Source organism: Epinephelus fuscoguttatus, linkage group LG10 (assembly GCF_011397635.1).
Source record: "Epinephelus fuscoguttatus linkage group LG10, E.fuscoguttatus.final_Chr_v1".
NCBI lineage: Eukaryota > Metazoa > Chordata > Actinopteri > Perciformes > Serranidae > Epinephelus > Epinephelus fuscoguttatus.
In genome coordinates, this window is record NC_064761.1 from 34,747,503 (window position 1) to 34,761,289 (window position 13,787).

Genomic DNA, 13,787 nt, shown 5'->3' on the forward strand with positions numbered 1-13,787 from the left:
CCGCTGCAAAGTCCCTTCTTAATGCCTCCTTTGCATTTTTACACTGCACCAAGTGACCGCGGCATCATTCTGCTCCAGTGTGTGATTTTAAAGAGCCTCCCAGGGTCAAGAGAAGCGTTTGACAACCAGTTTGCCATCTACTGTGCAGCCCTAATCCTCAGCACAATAATTCAAAACAAAGCGTTTGTTTCAACTGTACACAAAAGGCTTGTTAATAATAAAGGTAGGAGGAAGAAAAAAAAAATCGAGCATAGTATTGTAATATTTGTGAAGCAATATTGTATCAATGTACACACGCCAAGTATCGTTTTTTATTTATTTAAATTGTAAGTATTACTGAGACAAATTTAACTTTTTCGTAGTCTTTGAGAATTATTCATTTAATTGCTTTTTCAGTCCGCTAGAATCATTTTGACTGACGTGAGACGAACAGAGTGAAAACTTTATCTTCTTCAAAGTTAAAGAATGTACGATTTAGTCGGATGAAGTGGTGCCTAGAAGTGAAGTTTGCAGACTGCAACCAGCTGAAACTTCTCCTGGTTAGAATTCATTGCTCAGGAGGTTTTTACCAGGAGCTGAATTATCCGCAGAGATCTCCTGCTCTCCAAAACAAACACACCAGCTGATAAAAAACACTGAATAAAGCAGTCCCTAATTACAAATCGGTGTTTCCCTGATGCTGTTTGGCATATCGAAAACAGGTGGCAAGCCCAGCACATGCTAATGTGTGCTCACCTTTTTTCTTTGACAACTTAACATCAGGATGTTCAGGAGGTTTGCAGGAGCCGAATTATCCACAGAAGTGTTTTCCTCTCCAAAACAAACAGACCAGGTGATTTAACCAGTAAAAACGCTGAATAAAGCTGTTTCACGTAAAAATGTGTTTTTTCTATGCTGTTTGGCAAGTTGGGAGACTGACAACTCCCTGACCACATGCTCACCTTCTTGCTTGGATAACTCAACATCCAGAAATTCAGGAGGTTATTACTGGGAGCTGAATTATCCATAGAGGTCTCTTCCTCTCCAAAACAAACAGACCAGCTGATTAAACCAGTAAAAACACTGAATAAAACAGTTTCGTGTTACATATCAGTGTTTCTCTGATGCTGCTCATTGCAGTCGGGCTTCTTACTATGGTGGTCGACGCGAAAACGCGAATGTCCCCGTCTGGAGCCAGTGTTTGGTTTGTCCATTCTGGGCTACTGTAGAAACATGGTGGCGCAACATGGCGATCTCAGTAGATGAGGACCTGCTCCCTCATTCTAAGGTCACAAAAACACTACAGTTCTTATTTTCAGGAGATTTTACACTAAAGAAAACATACTTCTTTATATTATATTCCATTTTGGCTAATATATCCCCCTAAATATTACACACTGGAGCTTTTAGGTAAACCAATGTTGAAAATTTTTTCCTTTGGGGACACAATTTGCAGTCACAAAAAGGTAATAAAACACAATATGTCACCAAAATACTCAGCAAAACGTTTAAATTGCAATAGTATTGTATCATGACTTAAGTGTCATGATAACATCATATCGTGGGCCCTCTGGTGATTCTCACCCTTAGTAAATAACTCAGTTTACCACCTTATTGGCTGCAGCTTAGGAACAGAACACACTGAACTACTGCTTTTGCTTTAATCACAAATCACAGCCAATAAACTAAAAAAGTGCCCCGGTGAGTTCCACTAAGTTACCCGAATAAGACGCCTTAAGGAGGAAGGGATTTCCGCACCAAAGCCATGTGGCAGCTGTCACCAGCCCAAGCCTCACGCACCCTGACTCCGAGGTAAGAAGCAGCCTGCTGCGTAACAAACTGCAGACTTATCACAGTGTAAATAAAAGAGGATGTAGGAGACACAATGAGGCCGTGAGGAGAAACTCACATCAATATCAAAGAACTCCTGGGAGTCGTCCAGCCCCTGCACACGGATCTGTACTCCTCCTCGACTGTGGCTTCTGCTCCCGCTGACCATGTTGCCACTGAGGCTCTGGCCCGGCTCCAGGGTGCTGATTCCGGGGTTGAACTGGGCTCCCAGCCTTATGCCAGGGGTCTGCAGGACCCGGTATGAACCCTCAATCTCCCCCATCACTGCTCAGAGCAGCTCCCCCACCTCACTCCTGCAAACAGAGATGACTGCATTAAGGCTGGGGAAAATGCAAAACATGATGAAGATGTTAAGGGACTGTTCTTTATTAATCAGTGGAGGGGGTAGCTGAGGTGCGACTTCATTTTCTTTGTTAGTTCTGTTTTGTGTATGACCCTCCCTAAAGCCATGAATATGCTTCCCTGAGTGACTTGGGGAAAATGCATGACCCTCCCTCCACCACTGATTAGCACCCTTTGTTGTTTAAAAGTTAAAAGACGAAATGCTGGAGTTGAAAAAAGCCTTGGTTTTTCATTCTTGTTGCTGGTAAATTTGCTGGTAAATTCGTGCAAATGGTTTATTTTGGCCAAATTTTTTAGACATTTTTTAAGTAGATCCCATACTACCGCTCCCTGAGAGCCCGTGCCCCTCCACCCTAGTCTTAACCACCTCTTTTTTGACGTGATACTTCATACCTGGCTGATCGCTGATTTAGCATTTTCGTCGGAACTTCCGCTTCCAGGTCAAAGAGCAAAGGGGGCTGATTGTGAACTAACACTACATCCAAATGTCACCCTCTGGACTTGCGGACTGAGCCCTGGCAGACTCCAGTTGTACGTAGTGTGACGCGTTTACCAGTCCCTCCAGAAAATCACGATCGTAAAAATTAACGCAAATTCAACAAAAGTCTGCAATATTTGCGGGGGCCTGCAATTTTTCAAAAGTCCCACAATTATTCCGCATTTTCCGGCTGACCGGAAGTCATGTGATGTCATTTGAAACTTCATCAAATCGTGCTAATCACACTGCAGTATGGAGAAACGCTCTCACCTGCTGACAAAAATAACCGCACAAGACTCTATGTGTACAGATGATGTAGCTTACATGTTGTTTTACAGTCACATTGTCTGATTTGAGGACTACAATATTAACTCAGGATTTTTTTTTGCAACATTATTCGAGTCCATGTTTTGAAACTAATTAAATAAAACTGACTTTTTTGGAGGCGGTAGTTTAAAAAAAAAAAAAAATCATAAAAATAGGCCACAAATTCAAGGATTTTGGGCCGTGAGATGCTGGAGGGACTGATTTACTGTCATCACATAAAGTCTGCCAGAGCAGAGACTGCAAGCGTATTCATATAAATGTCGTAGAAGTTGATGAACAGTGCTGAACTCATCTGTCGCTGTAGATAACAAGATATAAATCCCATGTACAGCCTTTTGTTGAGACTTAACAAAAATGTGTCAATACATCATGTGTTCAAAAACAGAAATCCTTGTAAATAAGAACAGGACTATAACTCCATAAATTGAGTATTACTGACATTAGAAACCTTTTATTGTTTTTCGGACAATTTCGATAGGCTGCAACAAAAAATTGCATTTTCATTCCCTCTACAACCTGTACTTATTCATATTTTGAATATTATTTCTGGTTGACACAATTCAAGTACCAATCTAATAGGACTAACTATCAATAACTACTTTACACATTCAGAAGGGTTTTTTTGGCAGTTGAAAAACACCAACGTCACGTCCGTATTGCTGATGTCTGCAGCCCAAGTGGACTCTCTGGAAGTCTGCAGAAAGTCCACTTGAGGCGGACTTGTGATCTTAGGCTTTATATTTAAAATCTAATTGAAGCACGCAGCACTCCTGGACTTCCCAGGAATGTGCCCCCAAAGTCTGTGAGTCTGCAGATGCGGTGAAGTGTGGACATTTGGATTCAGTTGTGTAGCTAGAGGACAGGTAACGTCGCTGATACCTACTTGGTAATTCAGGCAATTTCTAAAGAAAACAGCCTTCCAATTGTGTTCTCTTTAAAAACTGGCAGGTAAATAAACACAAAATACAGCCATTTGAAGTTGTATGCCCCTCCCATACCCTAAAAAAAAAACAAACAAAAAAAACACACAGCGCCACTAACCTCCCCTGTTTCTGCACCACCCCCTCCCTCTCATAAGTAACGAACAGTCCCTAAAGTCTTCACATATTGTCATGCAGGTTGACGTCAGGGTTTGTTTTATTCATTCATAACACATGTTAACACACACAGAGGACACACATGAGACCAATCTCAGCCTGAGCTGTCTTCGTTAACACTTTAAGTTACACTCTGCTTGAAAAGCGACCTAAAAAGTCCCAAAAGAAGCGACGGCGGACTGATTTCACGTTTATTGGCGTCTCGCGCTGCGTGTGGGCCTAAAGTGGGTCAGCAGGACTTTGCTGCTTCAAGCGAAAGAACACAATGGAGAGACATTCACAAACCACACTGAGCTCTAAACTAAATGTTTGCGGTGATTCTCTCTTTCAGAAATGGAGCTCAGTGGAGTTCACCGAGCAGCAGCGAGGCGCAGATTCTCTGCACCGAGTTTTGTCTCCGGAAAAAGTCGCAAAACTCGAGTGCGTAAAAGTGATAATAAGCTCATAAAGCAGCTTTAAACTTACCGTGTTTGCCCGGATCGAAACTAAAAGTTTGTTCCACCGAAAAGGACACTACTACTCCAGTCCATGGTCGTCGTCTTCCAGCGGAGTGCGTACTCAGACTACTTTGCCATTGGTCTAAAGCAGCAGCCCCATGCGTCCTGCCATTGGCTCAACCGTGTGTGAGGAGGATTGTAGGCTGAGGAAGATTTACCTTCCTTTACTTTAAATAGCTTGATGGATGCAGAATAAACGTGTCCGCCTGCAGTAATTACAAGTTGTGGATTTTTTTTTTTTTTACCCAGGCAGCGTGGAAAGTTTTAAAAGCGTATTTGCTACGTGTGTTGAATCCACAGGCCGATGGTTGTCAACACCCCGAGGAAACTTATCTCATTATCTGATTTGGTCCATAAAGCGAAACAGACTTTATTTTTAAGTTTGGGCTAAAGTTTGACCCGTAGATAAAAACAAAATAGAAGTAGGTTTCCTCTGTAAACCTCCAAGTGATACGCGCGCGCGTGTGCGTGTAGACTGCACCGCTCTGTGGCTTTAAGCCCTTCACAGCTTGATCACATCATCTGTGGATCAATCAATCTATTGACCCACAGTTTGGACTTTAGTCCGTTGTTTTGTTGCGGCATTTAAATGATCCGCGTCACATTGAACTCAGATCGAGAGGAGAGGAAAGGAGGGAAGGAAAGGAGGGAAGGAAAAGAGGGAAGGAAACTTCTGATGTTGTGATGGAGCACCCCCTGCTGTTACCTCTGCAGTAAGGACAAAGATGCATTTTAGGGTGAATACTAATAAAGTGGGACAATTATTATTATTATTATTATTATTATCTCCCCCTTTGGGGATTAATAAAGTATATACAATTAAAAAATCCTTTAAATAATATTATTAACATTATTATTATTATTATCGTTACTGTAAATATTATATTATCAATAATATTATAATTATTATTAGTAATATTATAATTATTATTATTATTAGTAGTAGTAGTAGTAGTATTGATTAATTAATTAATTTATTCATGTGTTTATTTATTTGTGTATTATTTATATATGTATGCTTGGACCACACCTGTGTGAACCTGATGATGCTACACGTGAAACGCGTTGTTCACAAATAAAGATCTAGAGTAAAGTCTACATATCAGTGTGCAGAGGTTTATTCCTATTGTTGTGCTTATTTATTTATTAACCTTTTCATGCATGAATTATTAGGACCTCAGTCAAGATTTTTTTTTCTTGAGAGTTTAATTTCTCTTTAGGCATGAAAAGGTAAATTATGAAGGGTTATGAAGTTCTTTTTTTTTTTTTAAACATGCATTTTTTTTAAAGAGTTTTTCACATGTCCAACCGGTTGGACAGCATGCTTTTAAGTTTTCAACTGAAGAAATACAAACCAGTTTAAAAAAGATATATATCATGTCAAACTATAAAAAAATATATTTTTAATGCTGTTAACTCTTTGAAAGCAAAGGGAGCAAAGTGGCTTGATTTCTTGTAAAAACGTGGAAAACGCCTCCATCCCTGCTTCTTTCAGCTCCATCCTCCTCACTCCTCACCCCCACCAATCTCCTCCTGATGAACGATACCATGTTTTTCTATGAATATTTTCTGCAAAAATATTGTCAAGATATTGTTTCTGTTACAAAAACTGTAAATTACATTCTAATAACACAAATCAGTTGAATTACAGCTCAGAAAGTTGAAATATAGCCAGCGATGCGCGATGCCCAGTTCAGTGGACAGATGATTAATTGTAGTTTCCTCACAAAATAAAAGTTATACTTGGAAAATTTAGCAACAGTATTACTCCTTAGATGTTATTTGATGTTACCAGTTTTTTTTTATTTACTAGAGTCTCCTATTATAGAATGATTAGCAGATATTCTTGAGCTGCACAACATATCTAGCTTTCTGTCGGCCATCTTGGTTTTGAAAGATTTGTGTTGCACTGACAGCACCTGGCCAGTGGGTGGCAGTGTATGACATGACGCACAAGGGTCCAATGTGGTGACACTAATGCAACTATAGCATCCAAACCCTGCATACACAAGAAAATGGCTTTGAATAGCTGTCCACTGCAGACTTTTTTGTTTTGTTTTTTGAGGCAATATATTAAAAAGGTTCATCACTGGTTGGGTGTTAAGTAAATCCTTGTTAAAATATCCAGCTAGCTAGCTAAATTCATGAGGGCCACATTAAAAGGGAACTCAATTCCCCCATTAAAATGACTTTGATAGCCACTGGCTCAGTTTGCCAATAACACGCTGTCTCACTTTGACAATATGCTACTGGCAACTTGAGACAGGGCGGCACGCTGGTGTAGAGTTTGCATGTTCTCCCCGTGTCAGCGTGGGATTTCTCCAGGTACTCCAGCTTCCTCCCACAGTCCAAAGACATGCAGGTTAATTGGTGACTCTAAATTGTCCGTAGGTGTGAATGTGAGTGTGAATGGTTGTCTGTCTCTATGTGTCAGCACTGTGATAGTCTGGTGACCTGTCCAGGGTGAACCCTGCCGCTCGCCCAATGTTAGCTGGGATAGGCTAGAGGATAAGTGGTTATGGAAATGATTGAATGAATGTTCTTATTTTTATATCCTCATTCTTTTATAAATGTATCTGTTAAGTCTTTGTGTTTCATTATTACTTCTGTTTCTTCTCTTTCTGCTGCTCTATTAATACATTATCCTTCATTTCTGTCATTAGAAGATCAGTTTGGTATTTTGACTGTGTTTTCTGATCTTAATTTGTCTGTACTCCTATTTTATGTTTGTACTGCATTTTAATGTGTCAGACCCCAAGAAGACTCGAGGCACATTTGTGTGTTTCTAATGGGGATCCTTGAATTAACAATAAACTAGCTCAAATATTTTAAGCTGCCTCTCTTGTCTCCCTCACCGCTGACACAGTGGGTGTCCAGTCTCTTACTCGTGGAGGACGGCAGGAGGCAGCTCAGGAAAGGTATGATTTCTTCATTAACTGAACATCTCAGGGGGCAAACTGTTGAGCAGATACACAAACAAAATCCACAACAGCAGCCTTAAAAATCTGCTGTTGTCAACCTTATTATAATCACTCTAATGGGTAAAAGAGGTAGAGAGGGGTAAGCACCAGACTTTGGCTCAGAGGCTATTATAATATAATGAATACCACAGTCAACAGCTTCAAAACCGACACTGACCTCTCTCTGCAAAGAATGATAAACCCCCTGAAGCAAGTGTTTATTACAACACCACTGCACTGACATGCATTACACTGCACAGGTGTTGCCATCACAGTGTCCACCCTAAGCTGAAACACACATCCACCAGACTAATTTAATCACATATGGGCACTGTGAGCAGGTCCAGGGCTCTTTGAAGATAATGCACACAGATCAAAAGAAAACATATTAAAAAAAAATCTATCAGTAAAGACTCCACCATCACAGAGACCATCTGTAGGCTTCTCCTGCATGTTTTACATCAACAGCTGGTTAATAAATGAGGACAGCAAGCTAAACGAAAAGAGGAAAACAACAAATAGAGCGTGCAGACAGTATGTCGACCATGATACAAATACAAAGACAAAGTGAGAAGTGCATCATATGATTGTCCATTAACTGGAAAACTAGACTTACCACTTTGGGGAGGTGTGCCTTCGTCAACAAGTCAAGTTTCACTTTACATTTATGTCTATTTATTCATCGTGGAGACCTTAACCTTTCATTTGCTGCTGATTAGAGTATTCTAACATAAATGATTCTAACATAATTATTTCGATTGGTTGGAGATAACCATGAGTGGCACATCAAAGAGTCAAAAAGATCACCAGTCCCAAGGTGAGCCATTTGGCATGTTGATTTTCTACTGCAGCTAAAACAAGAACAACAAAAATGGCTGTAGGATGTTTGACTTAGAATCAAAATATTCTCACAGTTCACTTTATATGAGAAAGGATTTTGAGTCAGTGTGTATTAAGTTAGAGTGCGACAAAAAAATGAAACTATAATGGGACATATTTCTGAAGTTAAAGCAGCAAGTTTTTAGGCCACCTGGTGCCATGACATTGGCAATATTCTGACTCCCTTTCCACCTTCAAATCCTGGTGCAGTGGTTAGCACTGTCACCTCACAGCAAGAGGGTGCCTGACTCATTTTCTCCAGGTACACCAGCTTCCTCCCACAGTCCAAAGACATGCAGGTTACTTTGTGACTCGAAATTGTCTGTAGGTGTGAATGTGAGTGTGAATGGTTGTCTGTCCAGGGTGTACCCTGCCTCTCAACCAATGTTAGCTGGGATAGGCTCCATGCCAGGCTCCGTGACCCTCAAGCAGATAAGCGGCTACATAAATTAATGAATTTCTAATTATGACTTCATTCATTCATTCATTCATCTTCTAACCGCTTCATCCTCTTGAGGGTCGCGGGGGGGCTGGAGCCTATCCCAGCTACATCGGGCGAGAGGCAGGGTACACCCTGGACAGGTCGCCAGACTATCACAGGGCTGACACATAGAGACAAACAACCATTCACGCTCACATTCACACCTATGGACAATTTAGAGTTACCAATTAACCTAGTCCCCAATCTGCATGTCTTTGGACTGTGGGAGGAAGCCGGAGTGCCCGGAGAGAACCCACGCTGACACGGGGAGAACATGCAAACGCCGCGCAGAAGGGCTCCCACGCCCGGGATCGAACCAGCAACCCTCTTGCTGTGAGGCGAGAGTGCTAACCACTACACCACCATGCCGCCCTCTAATTATGATTTTTGTCTAGTAATTCCATTAACTTTTATTGTATACTACGGAACTGTGCCTCGTATGTACACATTCATGGCATCCTCCCCTGCTGAGCTGTATTGTTAATTAGCTGAGCAGATGCACACTTCCATTTGCATGGTGACACAGTGGGGGTGTAGTTCAGTAGTGAGAAAACAGTTCCTACATGAAACTGCTCACAGCAAGGTCTGCTGATTATCCTGAGTAACCAGGTCATGATTTCCGGAAAGAGACACTGCTGCTGAGTTTTCATTTGCATTTTTCTGGTACTTTGAACACCACAGGCCGAGTGCCGTCTAGTTCTGTTATACTGGAGATAAGGCAGATGTCTTTAGGGTCGATATCTCCAACACTTGGCAACTCACACCAAAACAATCTGTACTGATACATAGCACGACAGGTGAGAGAAGAAAATATGTGTTTTTGATTTTGGGGGGAAGTGCCCTTTAAAGTTCGTCTTGAAATTAATTTAATTGAAGCACTAATTTTAAATAATATCAATAATTGCTTTAATTTATACAAGCCTAAAGAATATTGATGTATCAGCACCTCCACTTATAATTAAAGAGTGATTTGTAATTACAGCCTTGTGTTATGGTACACATAATACTCTGTAACAGCCCAGTGTGGTGTACAGGTTTTAAATTAAGAGAAAAAACAACCTCAGTATTGAACAAATATCTATAATTAGAATCAATACAGGGAGAAAAAAAAAGTCTTTTATGTGTGCGATATAAATCAGGGGCTTGATATTTGCATCCCGATCAAATATTACTAAAGGATTTCCCTCTGCTCGAGGACAACAAGTGGAAAATCTTTCTATTGCATCAGTGCTCTACCCAGACTGAAGGAAATCTCATTTATCATTTACACATTTCATTTATGAATAACTCAGCTGTGGCATCACGTTATCAGTCATGACTGTGGAAGAAAACTTGTGTGTCTCGACATCTTAGAAGAATCACTATTTTTGATCCTGTTCAGAACTTTAAGCATTCAAGTTAGGAGGTTTTTGAGAGGTTGTGAGTGATAAGACAGTTTCCTGGAGAGATTTCTGGTCAGAACGAATTGACTTTAATTCATAATAACATGTCTGGAGCTCAGTTATAGAGTGTATTTACTTACTCGTGTTTTTTTAGTGGTCCACTGGCAGTAAAGTGTGGACTATGTGACCTTGTGCAGTATATCCATAAACAACTAGCTGAGGAATGACTCAGACTTGAGAATGCAGCCTCTCTGAACTTGTATTAGAGGAAGTATTTCTGCACATACCTCTGTTGTCCTCAAAGAAAACTTCAGAATTGTTTGGCATCTGCATATTGCCAGTGGTGAAATGAGTATTCAGATCCTTAACTACATTAAAAACAGTGCAACACTGTCAAAAGACCCTTCTACAAGTTAAAGTACTGTATTCAAAACTTTAAATAAGTCAAAGTACGTTCATATTACCAGCAGAACACTGAATGTAAAAGTAAAAGTATGTATGGTGCCGTATAATGTTCCCTGTCAGTGTTTTACTATTAAATCTGATGTTTTTGGATTTATATTACACCTCATAAATCAAATGTGATAGAATGATAGAAAGGAAATGTAGCGTGGTGTGGTGCTACTTTTCACCTGTAGATAGAAATACAGCAGGATGCATTATTTTTTAATGAAAAATGAACATTTTAAAAAACAGTCACCAAAGTGTCAGTTCAGTGTCATTAAAATTGAAACAAACAGTATCAGGTCATACGTATTGAATTAAGAACGTTTGGTATCGCCTATCCCTAATCTCTACAATGGATATCTCCAAAACCTGCATTCATTCATTCATTCAGACATTCATTTTCTGTAACCGCTTATCCTGTTAGGGGTTGCTGGGGGGCTGGAGCCTATCCCAGCTGACAGTGGGCGAGAGTCAGTACAGAACGGTTCAGTTCAGTTCGGTACACTTTTTTTTCAGTTTCCACTGTGAAAAGTTGTGGATGGTACCAATGGAACCGTAACGTACCGTCCCCAGTTTTGGTCCCCACTCTGTTGGGGTACCTAGCACTCAGCCACCAGTACTACAGCCCCGTTTCCCCCAAAACACTTTTGGTAAGGTGCCTTTGGAACCAAAAGTAACCCTTCAGACGTGGTACCAAGACTCTAGCATTTCCATCTTGGAGAAAAAAAAAATGTAGCAGAGCGTCGTTCCTGTGGGTTACGGACACACTAAACCCCTGAGCTTGCCTGAGAAGGACTAAATGCACAAAGCTACTATTTTTAAATATCCAATGGAGAGAGACTCTCACTGCAGCCTGTTCTATTTTGTCCTGAAAATGTCGGCGTGCAGCCTTGTTCTGTGGACGATAAACGAGGTGCAGACTTCACCTTCTGTGTCACCGCTGATGAGGAAATACAGTGAGTGCTGGACGGAGCAGTGAGTGACAACAACCCCGCCCACATTTAAGAGGACTGGTGAAAATGCTAGGGTCTAGGTACCATGCATGAAAGGTTACTGTTGGTTCCAAAGGTACCATACCGAAAGTGTTTGGTGGAAACAGGGCTGTTGTACCCGATCTGTGCGCTAGGTACCCCAACAGAGTTGGGACCAAAAATGGGGACAGTATGGAACAATTCCATGAAGCAGGGCCTCATTTTGTTACAAAGTTGTATAATTGCCTAGAGTTGGTTCGTGTTCTCACGGCAGCATTTATAAGTGGACTAGAGCAAATATCTTGATGTGAAAGCTGCTCTTGATCAGTCAGAATTTCCACGTAGGGAAAATCCAGGAAGTAAACAAAACATTGAAGAAGAGTACACTTGCAAGATAAATGTGACACTTTCTAATGTCACAATGGAGGGACAACTACGCAGGTTGATTTTAGCGCTGCTCATCGTGGACTATATTGCTGTCATTGTTCATTTTAGTCAAACCATACAGTTTGAAAACGAGGCGCGGCTCCAACTAGAAAACAATGTTTTGATGCAGTGGATGCACCGAATGCACCACAAACAAACCTCACCAGAGTTTGTTCGTAACTGGACCTCGGTCTGGTTGTTTTGGTGCACACCCGAGTGCGATTGCTGTGTTCACACCTGCCCAAACGAACCGCACTTATAGTTCAAATGAACTTGAGTTTGAACCTTACCAAACAGGGCAGGTGTGAAAGTACCCTTGGGCGCATTCATACCAGGATAGTCCAGGGGACTCAGTTCGATTGGGTGGGGAATGCTGAAAAATTTCACACCTTCATTTGGCTTGGTTCACTTTCATACTGCACTTTTTAAAGCGGACCAAACCACCTGGACAACATCTCGCAGTTACAACCGCTGCTCGTTTGGGGGCGGTATTGCCCGCAACGACCACTCATCAGGAAGAAAAAAAGTATGAGGAAGAAGAAAACCCGGCTCATCGATTGGCCAGTACTGAAAACAGAAATCCATCCCCTTCAGTCGCGGACCTGAATATATTGCTGTTTTTTTTCTTTTTTTTTTACCTTGATGCGACACTGATCTGCTGACCGATTAAATCCACGTGCCGCCATTCTCTCTCTAAACAATTTAAAAAGTGCTCCTCCCGGTTTTGTTTTTTTTTTCCTACCCAAAATGCACTGCGCTCTACGTCACTTCCTCTCTTTGGTTCATTTCCTCTCTGTGGTTCACTGGATAGTCCGTTTGCATTTCCCACTGTAAGCGAACCGCACCAGGGTTCACTTGCAAGTGAACCGAGACCCCCAGCTTTCAAGCGGACCAGGGTTTGCTCGACGAGTTCGAATGAGCGTTCACACCACTCCAAACAAACCGAACCATCTGTGGAAGCGGACTAGGGTTCGTTTAAAGTGGACCGAATAGCGCCAGTGTCGGACCCTCAAGGTCCGAACATACTCGGGCGGAACGGTATGCTGAACAGACTCCGCAGAGGTCCGCGCGGACTCAAAGCCAGCGATCGCAAGCCCTGTGCGCGCAAAGCTCAGATTTTACGACCGCGCGGACTCTGCTCCACGCACCAGTGACTGCTCGGCATGTATTTTTCACATCGCGGGGATATTTCACAGACATTTTTACAGGAAACTACAACGCGGAAGTGCGCTCGACTATGGAAGCCCGAATGACTGCGGACATTCCTCGCGGAGTCTGTTCCGCCGTACATTCCGCCTAAGTATGTTCGGGCCTTGCACTATGGACGCATCTCTGACTGTCTCTGTCAATCTCTGACTGAATACACTTTTTTTCTCTGCATGCTTGTACCTCTATTAATCTCATTTTGTTGTTGTTCGCCTTATTTTTGCCTTAAGGTTTGTTTATTTTCTGTAAATCTCTTGAAATACTGTTACTCACATTCTTCACATTTAGGCTACTTCTGTCATACTTGTTTGGATTGTTTATATTTTTACATGTGCTGTTATTAATTACCTGATGTTTTGTACATGTTGTTTTTCTCATTACAAAAAAAAAAAAGAAAAGAAAAAGAATAAGTTTTTTTTTTGTAATCGGACTCTCTGACGTGACGTCGGAGGATATGATTGGTG

General features: G+C 41.4%; 1 protein-coding gene across 3 annotated transcripts in view; it reads right to left on the reverse strand.

Annotated features, from left to right (window-relative positions):
• farp2 (FERM, RhoGEF and pleckstrin domain protein 2) overlaps positions 1 to 4,865 on the reverse strand; it is a 49,645-nt gene extending 44,780 nt beyond the window's left edge. The window contains exons 1-2 of one of the 3 annotated variants that reach the window (XM_049588762.1): positions 4,540 to 4,865; positions 1,889 to 2,123 (exon numbers count right to left, since the gene is read on the reverse strand). In XM_049588762.1, the coding sequence (XP_049444719.1) occupies positions 1,889 to 2,092 (204 nt within the window). In that variant the 5' untranslated portion in view covers positions 2,093 to 2,123; positions 4,540 to 4,865. The remainder of the gene's footprint in view (positions 1 to 1,888; positions 2,124 to 4,539) is intronic. The other 2 variants (XM_049588763.1, XM_049588761.1) reach the window with 2 other exon arrangements.
• Between the last annotated feature and the right edge of the window lie 8,922 nt (positions 4,866 to 13,787).